Source organism: Schistocerca americana, chromosome 7 (assembly GCF_021461395.2).
Source record: "Schistocerca americana isolate TAMUIC-IGC-003095 chromosome 7, iqSchAmer2.1, whole genome shotgun sequence".
NCBI classification, from domain to species: domain Eukaryota; kingdom Metazoa; phylum Arthropoda; class Insecta; order Orthoptera; family Acrididae; genus Schistocerca; species Schistocerca americana.
In genome coordinates this window covers 517,225,488-517,249,075 of record NC_060125.1, presented here as the reverse complement: position 1 = coordinate 517,249,075, position 23,588 = coordinate 517,225,488, and the positions used below count along the sequence as shown (strand labels likewise).

General features: G+C 42.3%; 1 protein-coding gene across 2 annotated transcripts in view; it reads left to right on the top strand.

The window, feature by feature from the left end:
- The first annotated feature begins 2,742 nt into the window (after positions 1 to 2,742).
- The window catches only part of LOC124621852 (cytoplasmic FMR1-interacting protein), a 150,150-nt gene continuing 129,304 nt past the window's right edge, over positions 2,743 to 23,588 (top strand). For both annotated transcript variants that reach the window (XM_047147300.1, XM_047147299.1), the window contains exons 1-2: positions 2,743 to 2,874; positions 19,864 to 20,101. In XM_047147300.1, the coding sequence (XP_047003256.1) occupies positions 19,892 to 20,101 (210 nt within the window). In that variant the 5' untranslated portion in view covers positions 2,743 to 2,874; positions 19,864 to 19,891. The remainder of the gene's footprint in view (positions 2,875 to 19,863; positions 20,102 to 23,588) is intronic.

Below are 23,588 nucleotides of genomic sequence, written 5' to 3'. Positions count from 1 at the left end.
TCAATAACTTCCACATTCTGAAAGTCAAAACATATTTCAGAGATTTGTTTGTCAGCAGCACAAATTTCATGGTTTACACACAACCAGATAGGCCAGTCATATCGCGGTGGTATGTTTACAACGCGAATAGTAGTGTGTGTTAATTTGTTTAAACAGTTCTTTTATTAACTTGTACGTTTCATTCTGATAAACATTGTCTGAGCCACCTAAAAGTACGACAAAATCATCTTTATTTAAGTTGGAAATCTGAGCAGAATTTGTTTTTTTTGCTATTTCACGAAACGGCACTCCTTGTTTGACAAAGCCTGATACCTTTAAATTACATTTTTCTGTCAACAGTGCAGAAATTCCACGTCCATGGCTCTCACCTAACACACAAAGATAGTTTTTTACTTTTTTGCACTCGATGTTATGAAACATGTATTTGCCCAGAAACCATGTTATGTTTCTGCACATTTTCTATGGGTAATATATTCCTTACGTTTGATTCTGTGTTAGACATTATTACTCATTGTCCACTGTTATTTACACTGGTAGGCCTCATAGTATGTCTATTTGATTTATTTTGGCCGTTATTTTCACTCAGAAGTGTGAGTGTTTTTTTTTTTACGCATTTGACTATTATTTCGCACTGATGCATTGTAACCAGATGTGCACATGAGTTTTCGATCTGCTTCAATTTTCCGTATCACGTTTATACCGGGTAATTTGCTTTGGATGTTACTTGAAGCTGCTGCTTGTAGCTGGTGGTTTTCATCTCGAAGATTACTGATATCTCGCCACAGAAGGATTTGTAATCGTACGTTCAGCGTCTCGCTTTCACTTTTACAGTTATTACAAAGAATTCTGTTGTTCAAGACAAATGAGGCCTTGAGCGCTTCATCTTTTACTATTTCTACTCCATGAAAGGTGGATACGGACTTGGCTGTGTTCCGGAATCTGTGTTTTATAATTTGTGGAAAATATTTTGTAAATGTGCTAATCGTCTTCTCTATCAGAGAACGTATGTGTTTATGTAATTAATTACGAGCAGGCGCCATCAAGAGGACATAAGTCTCAAGTATAGCCTGTTATGTGCAAAGCTTTTGTTAATGTGCAGCAGTTATTGTAACTGTAATATAAAAAGGTACATAGCATTAAAAATGTGTGTTGTATATGACGTGTGCTTATTTAGACAAATTATCCTTAAGTATCTCCATCTCCTCATTACTTGAATGTTAATCATTTTGTATCAGTTTATCTCCAGAACTTACGATCACGCTGATGGACCGAACGCAGCATTGAGGCAGGAGGAACATTATCGATTTCCTATGATTTCCGATTCAATCCTTTTTTTTAATTGTGCAGTGTTGTTTTTCTTTATAAGTCAGTAAATCCTTTGGTCCCTTAATGTCGATCCGGGTATGACTGCATTGAGGTCATGAAAACGCACGGAAATGATAATGCTGCTTCCTACCAATCTCAAATAAATTAATCTGCTGATCTATGTCCAAAGAATGTCAGGTGTTTAAAAAATATTTATCGGGTGAAATAATCATTATAGTGACTTGTTACGATAAGACAGAACAATCAATCTCGGTTTCTGTTGCCAAGCTACACACAGAATTTCATTATATCTTCAACACTATATTTTTTATAACACTACAATGTGTACCGCAGACAGAACGACATGACTAGCATATGATCGAAGAAAGAAAATGTGCGTTTTAATAAATCTAACGAAGAAACGCTATGCGCATCCATTTTCGTGGACAAATTATATCGTTTGCGAGCCAAATAAAGCCAAAATCCGACGCTGGTTAATGCCGAGGGAAGAAAATCACGTTGGGCAGCCGACGGTGCTATGTGTCGTGACGTGGTATATCTCGTTTGCGTACACTTGAACATAGCTGTCTCGTCCCGTGTGCCAACGACTTTGCCCATTACACAACAGAGGTACCGCACAACTTTGAATTTTGTCCTGCGTCATATCTGTTCTGACACCTTTACATGCTGATAACTCATTATGTGACATTTAATACCAACCACCTGCATCTTTTCGTGAGTTTATCAGTGTACCAGTGTGTTGGAACAGCATTTATTTGTTGGACATGATTTATAACGTGGTTATAATATAAAAAGACACTGAATACGAGCTTGATGGAATCCAAAATGGCCTCTGCCATGTGCTTCAGTCAAAATATATCTTTGAAAAGAGCGCAGCCACAGTACCTCTCGTAACGTATCCGCAAACAAAGTCAACTGTTTGAATTGGCGTTTTCTAAGAAACTGAGTTGAAAGACGCATGTAGCTTTGCTTCAAAGCATAAAACAGTTTTTTTATGCACATTCGAAGACACGAAATTGATATAGTACAACAAAATTGCGTGGAGCACCCAGCACTCCCTCTTGCGTCAGGTAATACGATAGAGATACGTGTCAGTTTCGTATACCTATGTGAACTGGTTATTCAGTTACTTTGCTATGTGCACCATCAATGCGGGTTGCTTCAGCGCCGTATCGTGAGTAGCATCGCGTATCGTATAGCATATCGTACATCCCCAGTGAAACCGTGCTTAAATCACTTTTCTTATTCCACCGATTCACGCAGTTGAAAGTAGTTCAGAAAATCACCGTTCCGGTAGTTATTAATAACGTAGAAACTGATAGATACTTTTTGCCCAACTGCAGTGTGGCGGCCGATGCAAGCGAATGATCTCAGATGGAAAGCTGAAGATAGGGCCAGTATCTATGGTCGGAGGATATGCACACACGATTAACTTTGGGCTGTAATTGTATGCTACTGTCAGAGTATTAGCGCAAAGCGGGAGTGGGCGACGCCGTGGAAGATGTGAGCGATTGCTGTGTTGGGTGTGGTTGCTTAATAATTTTGAAGGTACCAAATTTAGTGAACATTGTTGCCACCCTTACCGGATACACATCTTATGTCCTCCGTTCGTAGATCGTTATGCCATTAAAGCCACCTCTGCGCACTGACTGTTTGCATACAAGAGTTGTCAACTTATGTTTTGGTTTGCTTTGTTGTGGTAACTGTTGACAGTATTGTACCAGATCGAAATACTACACACGCTGCTGACATTTGAACAACAGCAAATAGACGTCTTGTCTATTTGCTTACTTTTTTTAAAAGAAATTACTAGTGTGTATACAATCGAGCTGATGCAGTAGTAATAACAACCGCAACTGATTTCTCTCTTTGTATTTAACGTTGCAAAAGTATTACACTCGAATTAAATGCGAACAGTGGATAGGGCATGGTACACGTTGTGATTGACATAAAATAAGTTATATAAATTTTACACATCAGTTTCTTCTACGATACAGGTGTAGACAATAAATAAATTTTATACATTACACACTAACAAAATATGCCAAGTGGACCAGCGCTGTATGTGGTTATTTCACGGCCAGCACAAGAAATTGATTACATTGTTTAAATATAGCATGAGTTGAAACTGTGCAGTAGGTACTAACTGCTGCTTTTTCTTTTTTTTTTTTTTTTTTTAAAAAAAATCTTCTAATGTGCTTACTGTATTTTATTCGAATAAACTTTATCCTAATATTCACTTTTCTTGTGCACATATTCATTAGTAGTTTCTTCAAAGCTGCTCATTGATGTATCTTTTCAAACTGTGAAGATATTTTACCAGAAAAATTGAATTCCTTATGTTGTGTACTTTTTTTTGAATTCATCATGTGTGTTTACAACCTAGCTGCAACACCTAGTAGTCATTTCTTTTGTGTATAATGCTTTCCTTGCATAGTGATGGATTTACATAAGAATTTTAAAAATTTATATTCTCAGTAACAGTTAAAATTTGTAGCCCTTTAAATAATTGAAAGCAGTGATCCATTTTGTTTCTATTTTTTATTTCTTTGAGTGCTTTCTTCTATAACATAAAAGTTGTTTGTGTGCTTCACCAAAAAATTGTAATGAGTTATGCCTACATGTACACAGTAAGTTATTTGGAGGCAAGTACTGCTACACACCGATGCTAATATATCTGGGCATAGTGTGCAGGTGACATTCATTTTGCCATCATTTCAACATATTAGTTAGTATCAACATAAAATGTTTCTAAATAAATAGAAGCCAGGATTGCAATGGCCATGTGACCATTCGGCTCTAGGAAACTGAACCTGTAGCAAGGAACAAACTGGGTCAAGTGTTTTGTGTCATGCAGTTTTTTATTGGGCAGGGGGTGGATTTGTTACTCATTTTACAAGGAGTGTGCCAGTAATATAGAGCAACTCAAGTTAATGGATACAATAGGCCTATATGAATTTCTTTTTTTTATGTTAGAATTTTAGAATTGGATAGATAGGCTACGACTTTAGTTTTTTTTTTTTTTTTTTTTTTTTTTTTTTTTTTTTTTTTTTCAAGTTGGAATGGCTCCACATAATTTTACAGCATACAGTTTACTGATACAAATTTAAAAATTAGTGAATAAATAAAACTAAATGGTTTATATTTTCGTGTCATAAATAAATGATAAGGAAGGAAGGTAAACAGAGTAGAGATTGTTGAGATTATGGTATGGAGAAGCTGAAAATGTGAATCTGGACAGACAGTGTAGGGAAAGAAGTAGTATGTAGAATTCTTGATTGAGGTAGACCTGTATTATGGTATATGGTAATTTGATAGTAGGAGAAATGCCCAAGAAAACAATGCTTATTAAAAGATATTTGGAAGAAATGGCAAAAGAAAAAGAAAGAAGATGGAGGAAAATATGTAAGTTGATAGGCAAAGTGGATCTTAAGAAAGGTTATGTCATAGCAAAAAGACTGACAGAGAACAAGGAAAATTGGAGAGCTAATGTTGAGGAAAGACTTGCTTGTAAGAGGTGCCTAGTGATCTTTGTAGCCTTCCTTTTTGAATTTTTCATTTTGATGTGCAACGTATTTAAATAATATGCACCAGAATTCCCATTGAAAGTTTGTGTATGATGTATAGTGTTTTTAAATTTGCCTTGCGGTTTTAATTATTTATAAACAAAAGTGAGTTAAATATGGAGCGAATGTTGGCCATGAGGGCTTCATGCTGAAATTGGAAATGACTGAATCAGTTGAAAATCAATGTTCAAGTTTTGTCGTAATGATGTGTTAAATATGAAGAAAATGTTATTGATGGTGGATGTTTACCCTGGGTTACGCTACATATCAGTATGTTAGATCAGATTTCACTTTGTATTCACATTCATTGACTTCACCAATTTGCAGCCAAATTTTAAGTTTTAAACCTAATCTAGACTTCAGGCAATGTACTGAGCAGGGTACTGCAGTGATTAGTACACTGGACTAGCATTCGAAAGGATGACAGTTCAAACTCGCGTCCAGCCATCCTTAATTACATTTTCGTCCAGCCATTCTTAATTACATTTTCTGTGATTTCCCTAAGTCGCTTAAGGCAAATGCTGGGATGGTGCCCTCAAGGTGCTGCTTTCTTTCTCCATCCTTCCGTAATCGGAGCTTGGGCTCCGTCTCTAATGAGCTTGTTGTCGATGAGATGTTAAACACTAATCTCATCCTCCTTCAGATGTCACCTCCTTCAGTCTGTCACCAAAGCTGAGGTGGTTATCATCTTTTTATATGGAGGTGGGACACCATTACGTTCTATCCAACGTGCCTATTGGCCAGAACACTAAATAAGAAAATTTGATTGTATCTCTCTAGTAGAAGGGTCTCTATATTCATCACCAAAAATTTGTATTTGTGTGGGGATTAACTGAAACCTTCGATACTGCTTTGCCAACACGTAACCAAGCTGTCACTTTTCAACCTAACCTAAGACTAGGGCTAAGCTACAGATTGAACGCTTAAGCACAACTAAGATTTTGTATTTAGATTCATTGGCTTTGCCAACTGACAACCAAATTGTTACCTTTCATTATGACGTATATGTTGGGCTATGCTACAGTGCGATCTGTCACCACAAACTGTATTCTAAAAAAATAGTGTAGTCACAAAAAAAAGTTATCACTGTTCTGTTATTTTCTGATTTGCCCATATGTTACATCACATGATGAAGCAGATATCTGCTATCGGTAGGTTCAGCTAACCTGTGCATGTGTGATTTAGGTTAAGGCTTACTGTGTTTTCCTGACTGTTTTCGTACACTTTAATTGTGTCAAAGTCTCTGCTTAACTGTAGCAGTGGTAACTTATTGGTAATTATGGCATTGCCTTCATCATCAAAAATGATTTTTGAAGAAATTTTGCCTTGCAATTGGGCATCATATACTACACTCCATGATATTTCAATTGGGCATATGCCAGTCATCCACAGGTGAGCCATCAAAGACTGACAAAGACATCCTCCATTTTGCAACATGTTGTTCGCTGAGAGTATCCCACTCGTGCAACAAAATCATGGTGACAGACTGAGCACGCTACCCAGCAAAAGTGCTCTCACTGGTGGAACTCGGCTGTTCACAGTGTTGCCATGGCCATTGGCACATATTCTCTCATCTTTGACTAGAGCAAATTGTGGAAATGAGGAGATCAGAGGGTTCTATGCATTATTCAACTGGTAGCCACTGTCATGGTCCATAAGATTTTCTGTCATGTACATTTCCATGGATTCTTTAATAATGGAGTACTTGAAAGATGTTGCCATAGCCAAAATTATTGTTTTATCATACTCTGCTGGATTTTCAGTGGAGGTACAATAGCAAGCCTGCTTCATAGCAGAAGGCAAGTACAGCACTGATGTTTGGTGCAGCGTTCTTCTGTGGTGTGTATTCTGGCCTATATGAGCCCTACCACACTGACAAGGTATTTTGTAAATTCCACCCTTCCATAATAATAAATGGTTCTTCACTGATCCCAACAGGTTAGCAATATTAAAGTCAGCAGAAATCCACTTTCACCTAAAAATTGTGGAAGACTCATGCTATTTTCGCAAAATATTGCTGACAAACAGAGGAAAAGCTAGGGATTTTGCTCATGTACCCTCCTATTTAACTACTTCACAGTTCTTGGTTTTAACTATTAGTGATTTGTTAATCTTGTGGATAGAATATCTGTGTCCCCTGAACCCTATCTTGAGGTGAGCGAGCTTTGTGTGCAATCTCTTTGCATCTGAGACTGTGTGAGCTCTGTGTACAAGTGTTTTAAGCACACTCATAGTTTGTGATGGTTGATGAGAACTCCATGATAGTAAATACAAATATGAATGAGAGGGATTACGATAAACTGAATGCCCCAGAGAGCAGTCTTTCTTCTGCCTAACCAAAACGTCGAGGAAAGGCAGACAGCTATCTTTCTCTAATTCTGTAGTTAACCAGATGTTCTTATGAATCAAGTTGAGGTGATGTAAAAACTCCATTAATTCATCTTCTCCATGAGGCCACACTATGAAAGTATCACCAAGTTGGTCTATGGGCTGCTGATTCAAATGCGCTCTTCTCATCGTCCTCCCATAAAAGGGTAAGGCACACAGGGGACTACCCATAGTGAAACCATCAGTCTGCTCAAAATTTTCATGGTTAAACATAAAACTGGTTGAGGAAGGATTGTGCCAAAACAAAGCAGTTTAGTCCACCTGAAACTTGTTACCAATTATAGCCAAAGAATCTGCTGGAAGGACTTTGTAAAAAGAGATACCATGTCGAAGCTATCTAAACATCTGACGTACTTAGACGGAGAGCCCCAGTCTGTTGATAAAATTGGCGGAGTTTCATATATAATGTGAAAATTTGCTCACCAATGATCTCAGCAAAGGAGTAAGATATTTGGCTACATCAAATACTAGGACACCAATGTTGCTTACTATTGGCTGTAAAGTTAGACTTTCTTTATGAATTTTAAGAAGGCCATACAATATTGGTGCTACACAACCATGCAGTCTTGACCTTTTGAAGGTCTCTTGAGGTAACGAGGAAGAACTCAGGAGTGCACGAGTCTTCCATTGCACACATCCTGTAGGACTGTAATCAATCTTCATATAGGTAGAATCACTTATTAGACTGTACATTGTATCAATACACAAACTGTGAGGGAACAGTGTTGTTTCATTACCTTTATTGGCCTTTGTGCCACAATGTTACGAACCTCTTTGAGATTTTGTAGACTCCACCACGTGTGCGTTAGTTAAGTTGTTGCATTGAGGAGGAGTTTCCACTCATAAAACTTCTAAAAGTGGGTTGTGCCCTAGATGTAGGTATGAAATTAAGTTCTGTACCTAATACAGATAGAGATGGATTGTTCACATTTTTATTCTGTGAAGTTGACAGTGCAATGTTATGTAGTTATCATCTGTGGTAATGACTTGTGATAATAATACTCTTACTGATTCGTATTTATAATCATCGAGTCATCATCACCCGTCACAATAGATGAATGTGCTTGAAAGACTAGTATACGGAGGTCACAATCTCTGATGCAGATAGGTTGCACAGAGAGTTCACCCATCTAAAGACAGTGTTCAGGAAAGATAGATATTCTACTTGGCAGATTAACAGGGCACTAGCAGTTAAAACCAACAATCTAGAAGTGGATAAAGAGAACAACACACTAGCAAGCTCTCTAGCTTTTCTTCAGTTTGTTGGCAGTATTTTGTTTAAAATAGCAAGAATCGTCCATTATTGATATGGTGTGCATCAGTTGAGGCATAATGAGAACTCTGGCCAGGGAAACAAACATTATAGAATCAGTTTTATAAGTATTCAAGAACACAAGTCTCCTTTGTGGAGTTTTCAGTTATGTAAAAATGGAAGTTCATTTGGAACTTTGAGTTCCAACAAGGAAGGCAAATAAAGACTAAGTGCTCAAAGGCCAAAGTGAGTAATGAAAAGGTTCAAGTCCAGAATCACTTGGAATGTTCTGGAGTTAGAGCACAAGTAGTTGTGGTCTCAGCAGATGGAGGCTGTGTGTGCTTAGTTGGCTTAAGGTCCAAGTCTGGAGAAGCAAACTCACTGTCCTAAGCTCGGTAGAGTGTAGCAGTTAAACACAGCATGGCAACTGTCTGCTGATGGTTCTTTAGGGAGAGCTGTGGTGGACCACTACTGTGATTGGTGTGTGGCGAAGAGAACTCGAAGGAACAACTGTTTCAATAGCTGAGCTCAAACTACTGATCCGTGTTTGTGTGTCGGCATAAGTACTGTCGAGGTGCACGGATATGGTGCAAGCTGTTAGTAGGCACATGACATTTTGTAGGGAAACAGTGTCCACAATCATAATGCCATGGTTGTGGAAGTGTGCTCAGCTGGCAGTGGACTGGGCACCTCTTGTGGCAGCTGCCAGACACTCACAGGACAAGAAATTGGTATGTTGTTGTTGTTGTTGCGTGGAACATTACCAATGTACGAGACGAGTGCAGATTGTTGTTTGGCTTGCAGATGCTTGTGCCCGTTGCGGCAAACAGCACCTGATATGTGGCCAATTGCGGGATGTGAATATGTTGCAGACTGCTGTCTTGTAGGAGGGACACAGCATCCCTTCCTCCAGGAAAGAGATGGCAGAGCCATATTAGTGAAAAGTAACAATCAAGCCTCCTTTCTCCCCCCTCAGAAAATGATGGTGACACCAACTGGAGGTGTAGGGCGAGGAGCTGTTGCAGCATTGACCCTGAGAAAGTGGAATCAGAGATGTCCAGAGGCTTGGGTCCTGTACCCACCGGTGGCGTGGACAGACCAGGAGCGGCTGCCAAAACTGGCAGCGGCCAAGGAGCGACCACCTGAAGCGAATCTGCGAGATACCACATAGGGTAAGAGATATGTTGTCGTTGGGTGGCTGATAGTGATGCAAGAATGCCATGGAAATGTAATGACAACACCTGGAGCGTGGAGAGTGGTGTGTGAGCACAGGGAAAGAACATGATACAGTGCACCTGGGGAACAGATGTTGGTGTGAATGCACCCAAAGATAGTAAAACTGTGCTTGGAGGATGTATGAGAGCACAGATACACCTGAAAAGTAAAGGTATTGTGTCAGGAAGGCATGAATGAGTGCGGGAGCAATTGAGAAGTAGAATTGTTGTCCCAGGATGGCATAGAAGGGTGTGGGAACATTTGGGGTGAAAAATTATTGTGCCTGGAGGGGCTAAATGGGTGAGGGAACACTTAGGATGTAAGATTATTGTGCTTGAGAGCATAGATTGGTGCAGGAGCACTGGGGATATAAGATCATTGTGCCTGGAGAGCTTAGATGGGTGGGGAGCATTTGGGGTGTAAGATTGTACAAGGACAGTGCTTGAGAAGTTGTTTCTACATTGGGGAGAAACATACTCATTGCCAGTTGATAGGACAAAATGTTGAAAGGTGGTGGTGGTGGTGGTGGTGGTGGTGGTGGTGGAGGTGGAGGAGGATGTTGAGCCTATACAAAATTCTTCTATCTCGTCACCAGTTGATGGGATGAAATATTCAAAATGGTGCAGAAGTCAATGGCGGCACTGGGGCTGATGAAAAGTTCTATTTGCTTGTCACCTGTCAGTGGGATGAAACTTTTGAGCTGTGACGCTGGAACCAATGAAAATGTTTACCTCCATCACTAAATGGTGTGAGAAACATAAAATCTGTTGCTAATGGTGGGACAAAAAATAAAAATAAAAAAAACACCGTTTTCTTGGGATGAATGAGAAACTAAGAAAATACTGTGTCGACAAATGTTCTGGGATGAAACTTGGATTAGTGAAGGTGCTGGGGACAGAAAAAAATGTTTGTCACTGACTGATGTGGGACGAAACTTGGAAGGTGAGGAGTACTGGGGCCAGGAGGAATCCTTGTCACCAACTGTTAAGAGACGGATAAGAGACAGAACTTTGAGAGGTGGTGCTGGAGCTGGTGAAAACATCTAGATGTCACCTAATGATGGGATGAAATGAAGAAGCCAATACCACTGGTGGGCAAAACATTCACAAATTTTTTATCCTTGTTACCAAGTTGATATTTCCCGCACCGATGGAGCTGCAGTGAGACGCTGCCCAAGTAGACAGTGTAGAACAAGTTTATTAAATATTCAAGAACATTTGCCTCATTCATTAAGCTTTAAGTTACATACAAATGAAAGTTAATTTGGGACTTTGAAGGAAGGTAAATAATGATTAAGGACTGAAGCCCAAAGTGAGTAACTAAAGTGTTAAAGTCCAGATTCTCTTGGAATTTTCTACAGTTAAAAACACAAATAGTAATGGTCTCACCAAAGGGATGCCACATTTACTTATTTGACGTATGCAAAAGTCTGGAAAAGTTCCCCCTGTGGGGCCAGGAGTGAGAATAGGCCCGAGGTATTCCTGACTGTCGTAAGAGGTGACTAAAAGAAGCTTCATATGTTTCGGCCTTTATGTGATGGTCCACTGTAGGGTTTGACCTCCATTTTTCAAAATTTTCCCGAAGAACGATCCAATTGGGGAAGGGCGCCTTACATGGTGCATAGTGTCCATTGTGTGCTGAGACCTCTCGCATACTTAATCGGCGTGGATCTGCACTTCTGCTCATTCTCCAGGTGTTGGGCGAGGTCATCCTCCTGGGTGCGTTTTCCTCCATCCTCTGTGCAGTATCGCTTTCTGTGCTGTTGATGATAATGGACTTCTTAGCTCATTTAAGCTTGAGATCCAGCACAGTAGCCAGTCCATCGTGGTGGAGCCGCCATGTACACTGCTGGTTGTAGCCCCCTGACCACACTGGGATTGAACTGCTGATACCTGCGCTGTTAACTCCCCACATATGTCAAGGAGTAGATGCCTGTCACCCTGGGGCATTGGGATTCCCGGCAATGGCCATCCTGCCAGATGGCCTTTGCTGCGGCTGGGTTGTGCCCATGGGGAGGCCCCATGGTCGGAGTGGGTGACAGGGCAAATGACGCGCCATGAAGTGTAGTACGCCATCTCTTGCTGGTGGTCAAACATCAGCAGTCTCCAAGCGATAAAGGTCTTACTTCAATGCTAAGAAATACGACCCCGAATCATTCCCCTCCCTGGCCACACCATGGGAGGGACACCAGGCTGAGGGTGAAGCTTATTCACCCCGGTACCTCATATGTAAGAGAGTTGATGGGGAATCTTTCTTGTCAATGAAATCTCAGTTTTTTGTGGAGCATTTAGAGGACAAGTTTTGGGAGGTAGAGGGCTTGTCCAAAATGTGGTCAGGGTCAGTCTTGATCAAAACAGCATCCTCTACCCTGTTACGGGCACTACTTGCCTGTGAAAGGCTGAGGGATGTTTCTGTTTCCATAATGCCCCATAAGAGCTTAAATATGGTCCAGGGTATCATATTTCACAGTGACCTCCTTTTGCAGTCTGGCGATGAGCTACGCGCCAATTTAGAGTGGCGAGGTGTCCATTTCATCTGGCGCATCCACCTGGATTCGAGGGATAATCATGTTGCCACCGGTGCCTTCATCTTGGCCTTTGAGGGTGACACATTACCCGAGAAGGTCAAGGTGATGGTCTACCGCTGTGACATAAAGCCATATATTCCTCCCCCGATGCAGTGATTTAAGTGCTGAAAGTTCGGGTATATGTCTTCCTGCTGTACTTCCAGTGTCCCCTGTCAGGATTGTGGATGTCCTTCATAACCCAATACTCCCTGTGCCCCACCTCCCACCTGTGTCAACTGCAGAGAGCACCATTTGCATTGCTCGCCAGACTGCAGGATTCTCCTGAAAGAAAGAAAAATAATGGAATACAAGACCCTGGATCGATTGACCTACTCTGAGGCTAAGAGAAAATATGGGTGACTACATCCTGTGCTTATGACGTCTTTCTACATCACCGCTGTGATAACAGTTCTACCATCTTCCGGTCCACTGTGTACATTTGGCTCTCAGAGCCGTCAGACTCTACCTGCCCCCTTGATGGTGGGGGGCACTTTCCTTTCTGTTGCTCCTGCACAACCTACTTCAGGAGCAACACCCCCCCCCCCCCCAACCATTTGGAGCCATCAGTCCCCACTTCTCAGCAGGAGAAGCATAAGTCTCCTTTGGTTCCTCTCACCAGGAAGGGATCCCTTGTGTCACTCCCTTCCCAGGTTCCTATCAGTGGCAAAGCTGACACCTGCCAGTGGCTGAAGCAACCACAGTTAGCTGGTCGAAGGGCTTTATGGTCCTCCTCAGTCCCTGAGACTGAATCAGTGAAGCCCTCCCGGCTGGACAAACCTAAGGAGCAGCGAGAGAAACCTAAAAAAAAAAAATAGACTCCCAAGAACCAAGGCATTGCGGTGCACCCGCACCCCCACTCCCTACAAGCTGTGTGTCTGAGAATGAAGTGGAGATTCTGGTGTCCTCCGAGGACCTAGATCTCGCTGGGCACTCAGACACAATGGATGTCGATCGCACAGGTGCTCATCTGGTGACAGCAGGTGACCCTGAGGCGTAGAATGCCTCATTGTTTCATGCCTTCCCAGTCTCATAATCACGTAATCCTCCAGTGGAATTGCGGCAGTTTTTTCCACCACTTGGATGAGTTATGGCAACTGTTAAGCATTACACCTGCTTTCTGCATTACTCTCCAGGAAAGCTGGTTCCCGACGTATTACAGGAACCGTAGCGACTATAATGGAGTGTCAGGTGGAGTTAGTGTCTATGTCCTGAACTCAGTATGTAGCGAACCTGTGCCCCTTGAAACCCCTCTTGAAGCTGTGGCTCTCAGGATAAGACCTACACAGGAAATAACTGTCTGCAATATATATCTTCCTCCAGGTGGCGCAGTACCCCTGAACATATTGGCTGCACGGATTGATCAACTCCCTAAACCTTTCCGACTTTTGGTAGATTTTAACGCGCATAACCCCTTGAGGGGTGGTGCCATGCTTACTGGCCAAGGTAGGGAGGTTGAAAATTTACTGTCAGAACTCGACCTTTGCCTCTTAAATACAGATGCCCCCACACACTTCAGTGTGGGACATGGCACATATTCAGCCTTTGATCCCTCAGTTTGCAGCCCTGGCCTTCTCCCATCTACCTTCTGGAGAGTACATGACTACCAGTGTGGTAGTGACCACTTCCCCGTCTTCCTGTCACTCCCCTGGCGTCCTGTCCGTGGGCGCCTACCCAGATGGGCTTTAAACCAGGCAGACTGGAAAGCCTTCACCTCTGCTGTCACTGCTGAATCTCCCCCACATGGTACCATCGATGTTGTCATTGAGCAGGTCACTACACTGCTCGTTTCTGTGGTGGGAAACGCGATCCCTCATTCTTTAGGGTACCCCCAGAGAAAGACTGGCCCTTGGTGGTCGCCAGAAGCTGCTGAGGCAATTAAAGAGCTCCCTTGGTGGTCGCCAAAAGTTGCTGAGGCAATTAAAGAGCGTCAGTGAGCTCTACAGCGACATAAACGGCACCCTTCCCCAGAACACCTAATAGCCTTTAAGTGGCTCCGTGCCTGCATTCGCCAGCTTATAAAACAACGGAAACAGGTTTTTGGGAGAGGTTTGTGTTGACCATTGGATGCCATACGTCACTTTCCCAAGCCTGGACGAAGATCAGACATCTTTTTGGGTGCCAGACCCCAACAGGTGTCCCTGGCATTAACATCAATGGTGTGTTATCTACTGACACAAACGTGATTGCCGAGCACTTTGCTGAGCACTATGTTCGAGACTCTGCATCGGAGAACTACCCCCCAGCCTTTCGCAGCCTCAAATGGCAGCTGGAAAGGAAAGTCCTCTTGTTCGGTACACGCCACAGTGAACCTTATAATGCCCCAGTTACAGAGTGGGAGCTCCTCAGTAACCTTGCACATTGCCCAGACACAGCTCCTGGGCCAGATCGGATCCACAATCAGATGATTAAACATCTCTCATCTGACTACAAGCGACATATCCTCGTCGTCTTCAACTGGATCTGGTCCGATGGCGTCTTTCCATCGCAGTGGCGGGAGAGCACCAGCACTCCAGTGTTCAAACCCAGTCAAACCCACTTGATGTGGATAGCTATCTGCCGATCAGCCTCACTGACTTTCTTTGCAAGCTGCTGGAACATATGGTGTGTCGGCGGTTGGGTTGGGTCCTGGAGTCACGTGGCCTACTGGCTCCATGCCAGGGCAGCTTCAGCCAGGGTTGCTGTACCACTGATAATTTTGTGTCCCTCGAGTCTGCCATCCGAACACCCTTTTCCAGACACCAACATCTAGTTGCCATCTTTTTTGACTTATGCAAAGCATATAACACGACCTGGAGACATCATATCCCTGCCACTTTGTATGAGTGGGGTCTCTGTGGCCCACTCCCGATTTTTATCCAAAACTTCCTGTCGTTTCGTATTTTCCGTGTCCAAGTCGGTGCCTCTTAGAGTTCCCCTCCCCCTCCCCTCTCCTCCCTCCCCCCGTATTCATGAAAATGGTGTTCCACATGGTTCCATATTGAGTGTGTCTCTATTTTTAGTGGCTATTAAAGGTCTAGCAGCAGCTGTAGGGCCATCAGTCTCACGTTCTCTGTATGCGGATGACTTATGCATTTTGTGCTGCTCCTCCAGTACTGGTGTTGCTGAGTGGCACCTACAGGGAGCCATTCACAAGGCGCAGTCATGGGCTCTAGCTCACGGCTTCCAGTTTTCAGCTGCGAAGTCGTGTGTCATGCATTTCTGTCGGTGTCGCACCGTTCATTCAGAACCAGAACTTTACCTTAATGATGATCCACTCACTGTAGTGGAGACATATCGATTCCTAGGACTGCTTTTCAACGCCCGATTCACACGGCTAACTCCCTTCGTCAGCTTAAGCGGAAGTGCTGGCATCACCTCAATGCCTTCCGCTGCCTGAGCAACACCAACTGGGGTGTTGATCACTCTACGCTGCTGCAGCTTTACAGAGCCCTTGTTCAATATCGCCTTGACTATGGGAGTCTGGTTTATGGTTCAGCAGCACCCTCAGCATTGCATTTACTTGACCCAGTGCCCACTGTGGCGTTTGCCTAGCGACGGGAGATTTTAGAACGAGTCCTGGTGGAGTCCGGAGTCCCTCCATTGAAGGTTAGGCATGCACAACTGTTCTCCAATTATGTTGCACACATTAGTAGTTCTCCTGTGCATCCGAATTACCATCTTTTCCCAACCATGGCGGTTCATCTCCCGCATTGGCGGCCCAAGTCAGGGCTTACGATTGTAGTTTGCGTCCGGTCCCTTCTGTCTGAACTGGAGTCCTTCCCATTACCACCTCTCCTCGAGGTCCATTCATGTTCACCTCCATGGTGTACACCTAGGCTGCGGATTCTTCTGGACCATTTGCATGGCCCTAAGGACTCCGTTAACCCTGCGGCTCTCCGCTATCACTTCCTCTCGATTCTCAAATTGTACCGGGCCCATGGAGTGGTTTACACCGATGGCTGATGGTCACGTAGGCTTTGCATATGTTGATGGAGGAAATAATGAACAGCACTCCTTGTCAGGTGCCTGCAGTGTTTTCACTGCAGATCTGGGGGCCATATCTCGTGCTCTTGAGCTCATCTGCTCATGCCCTGGCGAGTCATTTCTCCTGTGTACTGATTCCTTGAGCAGCCTACAAGCGATCGACCAGTGCTACCCTTGCCAGGACACATCGGAATCCCAGGCAATGAACTTGCCAACTGGCTGGCCAAACAGGCTATGTGTAAACCGCTTCTGGAGATGGGCATCCCTGTAACTGACCTGCGTTCTTTCTTATGCCGCAGGGTTTTTCGGCTGTGGGAGACGGAATGGCATAACAGTATGCACAACAAACTGTGTGTCATTGAGGAGACTACGAATGTGTGGAAGTCTTCCATGCAGTCCTCTCGCAAGGAATCAGTTGTCCTCTGCTGGCTCCGCATTGGGCATATGTGGCTAACGCACTGTTACCTCCTCCGTCACGAGGACCCACCTCAGTGTCACTGTAGCTCACAAAAGATGGTCATCAACCTCTTGCTGGACTGCCCAATTTCCGCCACTCTTGCTGCGGACTTCTAACTTTCCCAGCACCCTACCTTTAGTGCTGTGCGACAGTGCCTCAACAGCAGCTTTAGTTTTATGTTTTATTTGTGAGGGTGGGTTTTATCAAAGGACCTAAGTTTTAGTACATGTCCTTTGTCCCTCTGTGTCCTCCTCTGTAGGGTTTTTAGGGTGGAAGTTTTAATGTGCTGCAGAGTGGCTGTCTTCTCCTTTTTATTCTCATTATCACCCTGCCATGGTGATCTGCTCTCTTGTTTTGATCTCTTCTACATGTGTCCTGCGTCTCTCTGTGGTTTTCTTGGCTGATTTTGCCCATTTTACTGTTTGTTGCCCTTATGTCATTCTTGTGGTTTTCTCCTTTCTTCCAGCTGTGTTTTGTATGTCTCGATTATTTTACTCCCACCCTTGTGGAATTATTTTAATCGGAACGAGGGACTGATGATCTAGCAGTTTTGTCCCCCCCCCCCCCCCCCCTTGTCTCCCCCTCTTTTAAACCAACCAACCAATCTGGAAAAGTAAAGACACTGACCTAAGCTTGATAGGGATTAGAAGTTAGAGACGACACCAACTGTCCAGCAATGTTTCCTTAGGGAGAGCTCTGATGGACAACTCATGTGGTTGGCACCTGGTATAGAGAACTCACAGGAATCACTGGTGTGCTAGCTGAGACTGAACTGCCATTCCATGGTTGTGCACCGACATAAATACCGTTATAGTGCATGGATACAGTGCGAGATGCTAGCGGCCATGTGACATCATGTAGGAAAATAGTGCCCGCAATTACGGCGTAATGGTCACGGAAGCACATGTGGTTGGTAGCAGCCAGGGTGCCCTTTGTGCAGGGTGGCATAGAATCTGAGGACAACAAGTCTGCATGTTGTTGTCTGGAACATTTACCAAAATAAGAGATGAGTACAGATTGGTGTTTGGATTGCAGATGCCCTGTATCTTTTGCAGCAATGAAGCCTTAAGTGTGGCCACTGTTGGGATATGAGTTTGTTGCAGGTTGCAGTCTTGTAGAAGGGGGGGCAGCAGTAATTTTCAGGTGAAAGTGGTTTTCTGGCCACCATCTAAGTATGCTGACCTGTTGAAGGACAGTGTACTGTGAGAATCTGGAATTCACAAAATACCCTGCCAGTGTGATATCTGTACTACTATATAAAGACAAGTCCATCTTTAACGTTGTTACCAAAAAAATCTTGAAATGTGATTGAGTAATTTATTTCAAATTTTTGCATGATGCTCTAATAAACATTTTATTTACCTCAGATCTTTACACAAGTCGGTAATTAGGATTCAGACAGACATATTACTTTAAATGGCAGTGTAGAGGTTTTCTGTTAAAACCGATTGTGAGAAAGAAATTGCTATGCTATGCTGTGCTGTGAAAATGTGCAGTTTCGTTTTCTTTCTTACATCAGTTTTAATTACAGTAGCAGGGCATGTAAACCATTAGACAAACTGTTTCTCCCATGTTTATATTTCGTCCTTATATATAAATTTTAAAAATATTTTACATACAACAGTGTGGTGTTTTGTTTTCTTCTTTGGCATTGGTTTTACAGAAAACAGGCAACTTTAATTTATGGCTTTGATTAAAATACTGCTAAAGAATACGGATTGTCCAAAACTTTGTGATCCTAACCATTTGCTTATTAAAACTATGTGGAATACTGTCATTGAAGCTACTACCCCCACAGATCTAACTGCTGGAAAGGCCTCTCTCATACTCTTATATACCAATAATCCCAATCAGTTTACTCATTCATTTTGAGTGATTTCAATTCCCAATCAAGGTTTCATTTTGAATAAAGGTCAGAGAGAGGGAAAAAGAGGAGATGGATAAAGGGGGGGGGGGGGAGAAATGGACGCAGAGAGGGGAAGGAGGAACCAGACGGAAAGAGGGGGAAGGTGGAGATGGCTCGAGATAGGGTTGAAGAGTTAATGTACAGAGAAAAGGGGGGGGGGGGGAGATGACAAACAGAGCGGAAGGGGGGACGGGAGGAGGAGTTAAGGATGTGTACCCAATTTCCATACATATTCAGCAATTGCAAAGCATTGCTGGGTTTGCTAGTGTCTTACATAGGCTAGACCACTGCACTTGCCTTTTGAAACCAAGCAAATTGGCTATTCCAAAACATTGTATCTCCACTAGTTATTCAGTGGAGTGTGATAAAACAATAATTACGGCCACATCAATGTCTTTTTGGTGGTGGTGGGGGTGGTGTTGGTGGTGGTGGTGATGATGAGATGGTCCCATACTCCAAGCAGTGTAGGGGACGATGTGGGAGAACCCCACCGACTACTAGGCAAGGTCCTAGTGAAGGTGGTTTGCCATTGCCTTCCTCTGACCATAATGGGTATGATTGATGATGATGAAGATGACACAACAACACCCAGTCATCTCGATGCAGGGAAAATCCCTGACCCCGCCGGGAATCGTACGTGGGATCCCATGCGCAGGAAGCGAGAACGCTACCGCAAGACCACGAGCTGCAGATGTCTTTTTGGTACTCCATTACTAAAGAATTCACGGAAATACACAGCGGAAAACTTAATGAACCGCGACAGTAGCTACCAGCTGGATAATGAGTGGAATCCTATCCTCTCAATGGACTGCTCTAATCAAAGATGACAGAGCATGCCTATCACCAAAGCAACTCTATTGGACTATCAAGTCCCGCAGTTCAACCAAATAGGGTGCTTCCACCAGGTAGTGTGGTCAGTACATCAACATGATCTTCACACATGCATGGAATACCTCGTAAGCATGTTACATATATTCTGAAGATATTTGCATAACAATGTTCTCTGTAATTACCATTTAAACATCTTTGACAACTTGTTTCATTAGTAACACAGTTATTAGATAATAATTGTAAGATCATTAAATGTATTTCTTGTTAAGATGAAGCTGTCAGTCCCAGTGTTCAGTTCTCTATATATGATGAGTCTGGTTTCTGTACCAGATACTGCAGTTAATTTAGTAGTTAATGAAACTTTTTACACAGCTGTGTGAATTTTTATTTCAGGTGAACATACTCAAATTTTAGGACGAAAATGGCAACTGAGAAAGTGACTCTTGCAGATGCTCTGTCTAATGTGGATGTTCTTGATGAATTGACATTGCCTGATGAGCAACCGTGCATCGAAGCTCAACCATGCTCTGTTTTATACCAAGCAAATTTTGATACAAACTTTGAAGATCGTAATGGATTTGTTACAGGAATAGCAAAATACATCGAAGAAGCAACAGTTCATGCAAGTCTTGTAAGTCAAGAAATGCTTAAAGAAATATTTATTATATCATTTCAATAGTGAATAATTTGTAACCTGTATATAAATACAACCGAAAGTACAATGTAGCTGAACTAGTTGAACCAGTATTCAAGGCACTGGAGGAATGGATTTCAAATGCCCAGCTGGCTATTCAGGTGTAGATTTTTTGCAAAGTCCTATGACCTTAAAAGATGACTACTGGGGCAGTTGCCTTCTCCTGTGGCCTTGTCCCATTCCTGTATGACCAGGAATGTTGCTCTGTATCTAACAATACTGGGTGAACTAGTGATCATAATAATTATTCTGAAAAGGTGGTCTTGGTCAAAGAAGAGGCAACAGAAAAAGAAACCCACTCTGCTGTTAAAGGCTTTCCCAGTGTAACTTTTTGAATGGTTTTCAGGCATTTCAACAGAAGTTGTCGTGGAAACTGAATTTCCATAACAACATGTGATGCATTGTCCAAGAAGCTTTGAAGTTAAGGTCCTTGATGATTTCCATATTGGAATGATGTATGTGGTAGATTATGAAAATTTATGCCAACTAATATGGTTTGTGCCAAGTCCTGCCTCTATGCAAACCTTTTTCTTAAATAAGGGTGTATACGACCTGAGACAACTGGGAGATCCAGGAAAAACCTGGGAATTTTTTCATCCGGGAGAAAACCAGGAAAAACCCAGGAATTTTTTGTTCTTTTAGTTTTCAGTTAAATTTTTGTATTTTTGACTGGTAAGAATCAATACTTAACAAAAGGATACTACTGTATCCCGCTATTGCAGAATAATACTGCAACAATAAAACGTGAATGAGAAAACAAAACGAAAATAAAACATAAATTGCAAAGGAAATGTGCCATATACAACAACAAGACACAGTGCTCATACAAGCGTTTGCCAACAGCAAAATGTGTCAAAGGCTTTAGGAAGACTATGAAATGCTTCATAACAACAAACTGCCTCCGATGAGCGTGACGTCAAAACTGTTTACATTAGATTTGATTTAGCAGTTACGAGTGGGCTCATGTACATGCGCAGTTGCAGTTGAGTGGCGTATGAGTAGTGCCTTCTCCTGTTTCTGGCTACAGAAATGTGGCTGTTGGCTGTGTAAGCAGTTGCTGCAAGCAGCTAGATGCAACCAGGAAAAATTTTACTGCTGTGCCCAAGCTGCCAGATTCACGCATGCACAGCGGGCCCAGATCCATGATGGAGAGAGGGGAAAGGGGGGGGGGGGGGAGCAAATTCTTGAGGAGAAAAACCTTGTTTCATGATGTGCCCAGCATTCAGCGCACATTGTATATAGATTACTTATATGATTTTGATGCACGTCCCTGTTGGTTTTTGAACACTCTCTGTAAGTTGATTTCTGAATGAATCATAAGCCGCGTGGGGTAGCTGTGCAGTCTGAGGTGACTTGTCATGGTTTGCGTGGCTCCCCCCATCGGAGGTTCAAATTCTCCCTCGGGCATGGGTGTATGTGTTGTCCTTAGCGTAAGTTAGTTTAAGTTAGATTAAGAAGTGTGTAAGCCTAGGGACTGATGACATCAGCAGTTTGGTCCCATAGGGAAAAAAAAAAGGAAAAAACCACACAAGTTGATTTTTGAGTGCATGCATAGTGTACGTGATGTCTCTGTCAGGGGAATGCCCATCGCATCTGGAAATAAACTTTCCTGCAGGCAAAAGGGGACCGTGCTACACAAGCTGAGCGGAGTAAAGCTGAATGATTGAACGCCAATCGCTGTCTGATTATGTTGTTGTTTGGGTTTGCGAATGATCAGCATTGTTATAATTACTAAGGAAACCCATAGATTCAGACTACCAGAGTGGAAATAAACGACTAACATGAATAACAGGTAAGAAAGATTACGTATTATCTTCTCAGTGTATCCAGGAAAATGAAATTTTGTCAGAAAATTTTTGGCCAGATCGCTACACTAGTAAGGGTCAGTTGTACAGTCCCCATCTAGCAGCCGCTTAAGTTCTATTCTGGAAGTAGTGCGGAAAATGGTTTATATGAACATTCTAACAACGCCTAACCAGAGAATAATCAGGGATAACTAAACCGGTGATTCTGGGAGGGCTAGTGAAATTAACCGTCAAATAAGTTTTGACAAAGGCAGGAATAGTTTCAGAATTAGTCATGACAAGATTGTTAGAACGAGGAAGGAGAAGAAATGGGGACATCACACAAATTAGGGAAGAATATGGCGATTCCAAATTTATATAAAAATCTCATACTATAACATCCACTATGGATAAAATTCATTCATACTACTGTTTTTCGATCTCATGCTCGAGAAACTGGAGCATATGAATGAAATGTTAAACTATTTTTTAACATAAAGCTTTTTGCTTGTAGTAGGCTTAATAGGAATTTTATGTTGGTCTTTGTCGATTATATTCTGTCATGTTATAAAAATGACCATTTGTGCCAAAACAGTCTCGTTTATTTGATGTGTGTTACGATTTCTGCAGTGTTTAGAAAGGTCTGCTTTGTTTTATCTAGCAGACTGACAAAATATACATAATCAGATCGGGGAACCACACCAGTCTTGGGTACTATTTGTATTAACAGCTTACGCGGTATTAGACTACGATATTTTAATTTTTCATGTAGCATAACATTTGATGAACTTTGACGAACTTTGCAGAAAGGAATGCACACCATGTAAAGCTGTAGCAAGATTAGAGAAAAAGCAATGCTAGGAGCTAAGAATTGAAGAAATGTGTGCTCTATTGCTTGTCTCTTGTCTTTACTGGTTTTATGTATCCTATATTTAATTTTATGTCACCCAAAACAGAAAGTTATTAACTAACAGGCAATAAAGAGTGCAAATTTTCTGAAGAGTTCTTGTTCTCTCGATTACAAATAATCCCACCCAGTAATAATTGCAAGTTTTATTTATTTTTTATTTTTAAAAAAGAGGGACCGAACGTCAAACTGGGCGACTGGAAGCAGGAGAGGCACCACAGGACATTTTAATTTACACTGTCCTGAATGTAGTTTGATGGCATCCAGTACAAAATATACATGTTTCAATTCCATGGGGCGACATACAGTGGTGTGTGGTAGAAGAATGCTGTGTGAAGCGGGGTGGTACTACACTCTGTCACACTTAATACCAAATAACATGTCTTACATTTCCTCAAACATATATGTTTTATGCATCAGATTCTTCAGAAAGATGTGCGCTACAAAATGGACATATTTTTGAAAATTTGATTTTTTAAATTTTTGACGTCGTATCTTAAGCGCTCGGGGGGGGGGGGGGGGGGGGGGGGGCACCACTATCTTAGTATTGCCCCGATTCGGAAATATTGCAGATCCAAGGCTGATGAGCAGAGCAATCTGATTTATGGTGAGGAATTGTGTAGTCTCCACGTGACCCATGTTTACATTTAGTGATTTTACTGTTTTCTCTTTGGTTATTGCTCTCACGTCAAATGAAAACAAAATGGATTTCTGTGGCCAAGAGCTATCAAGT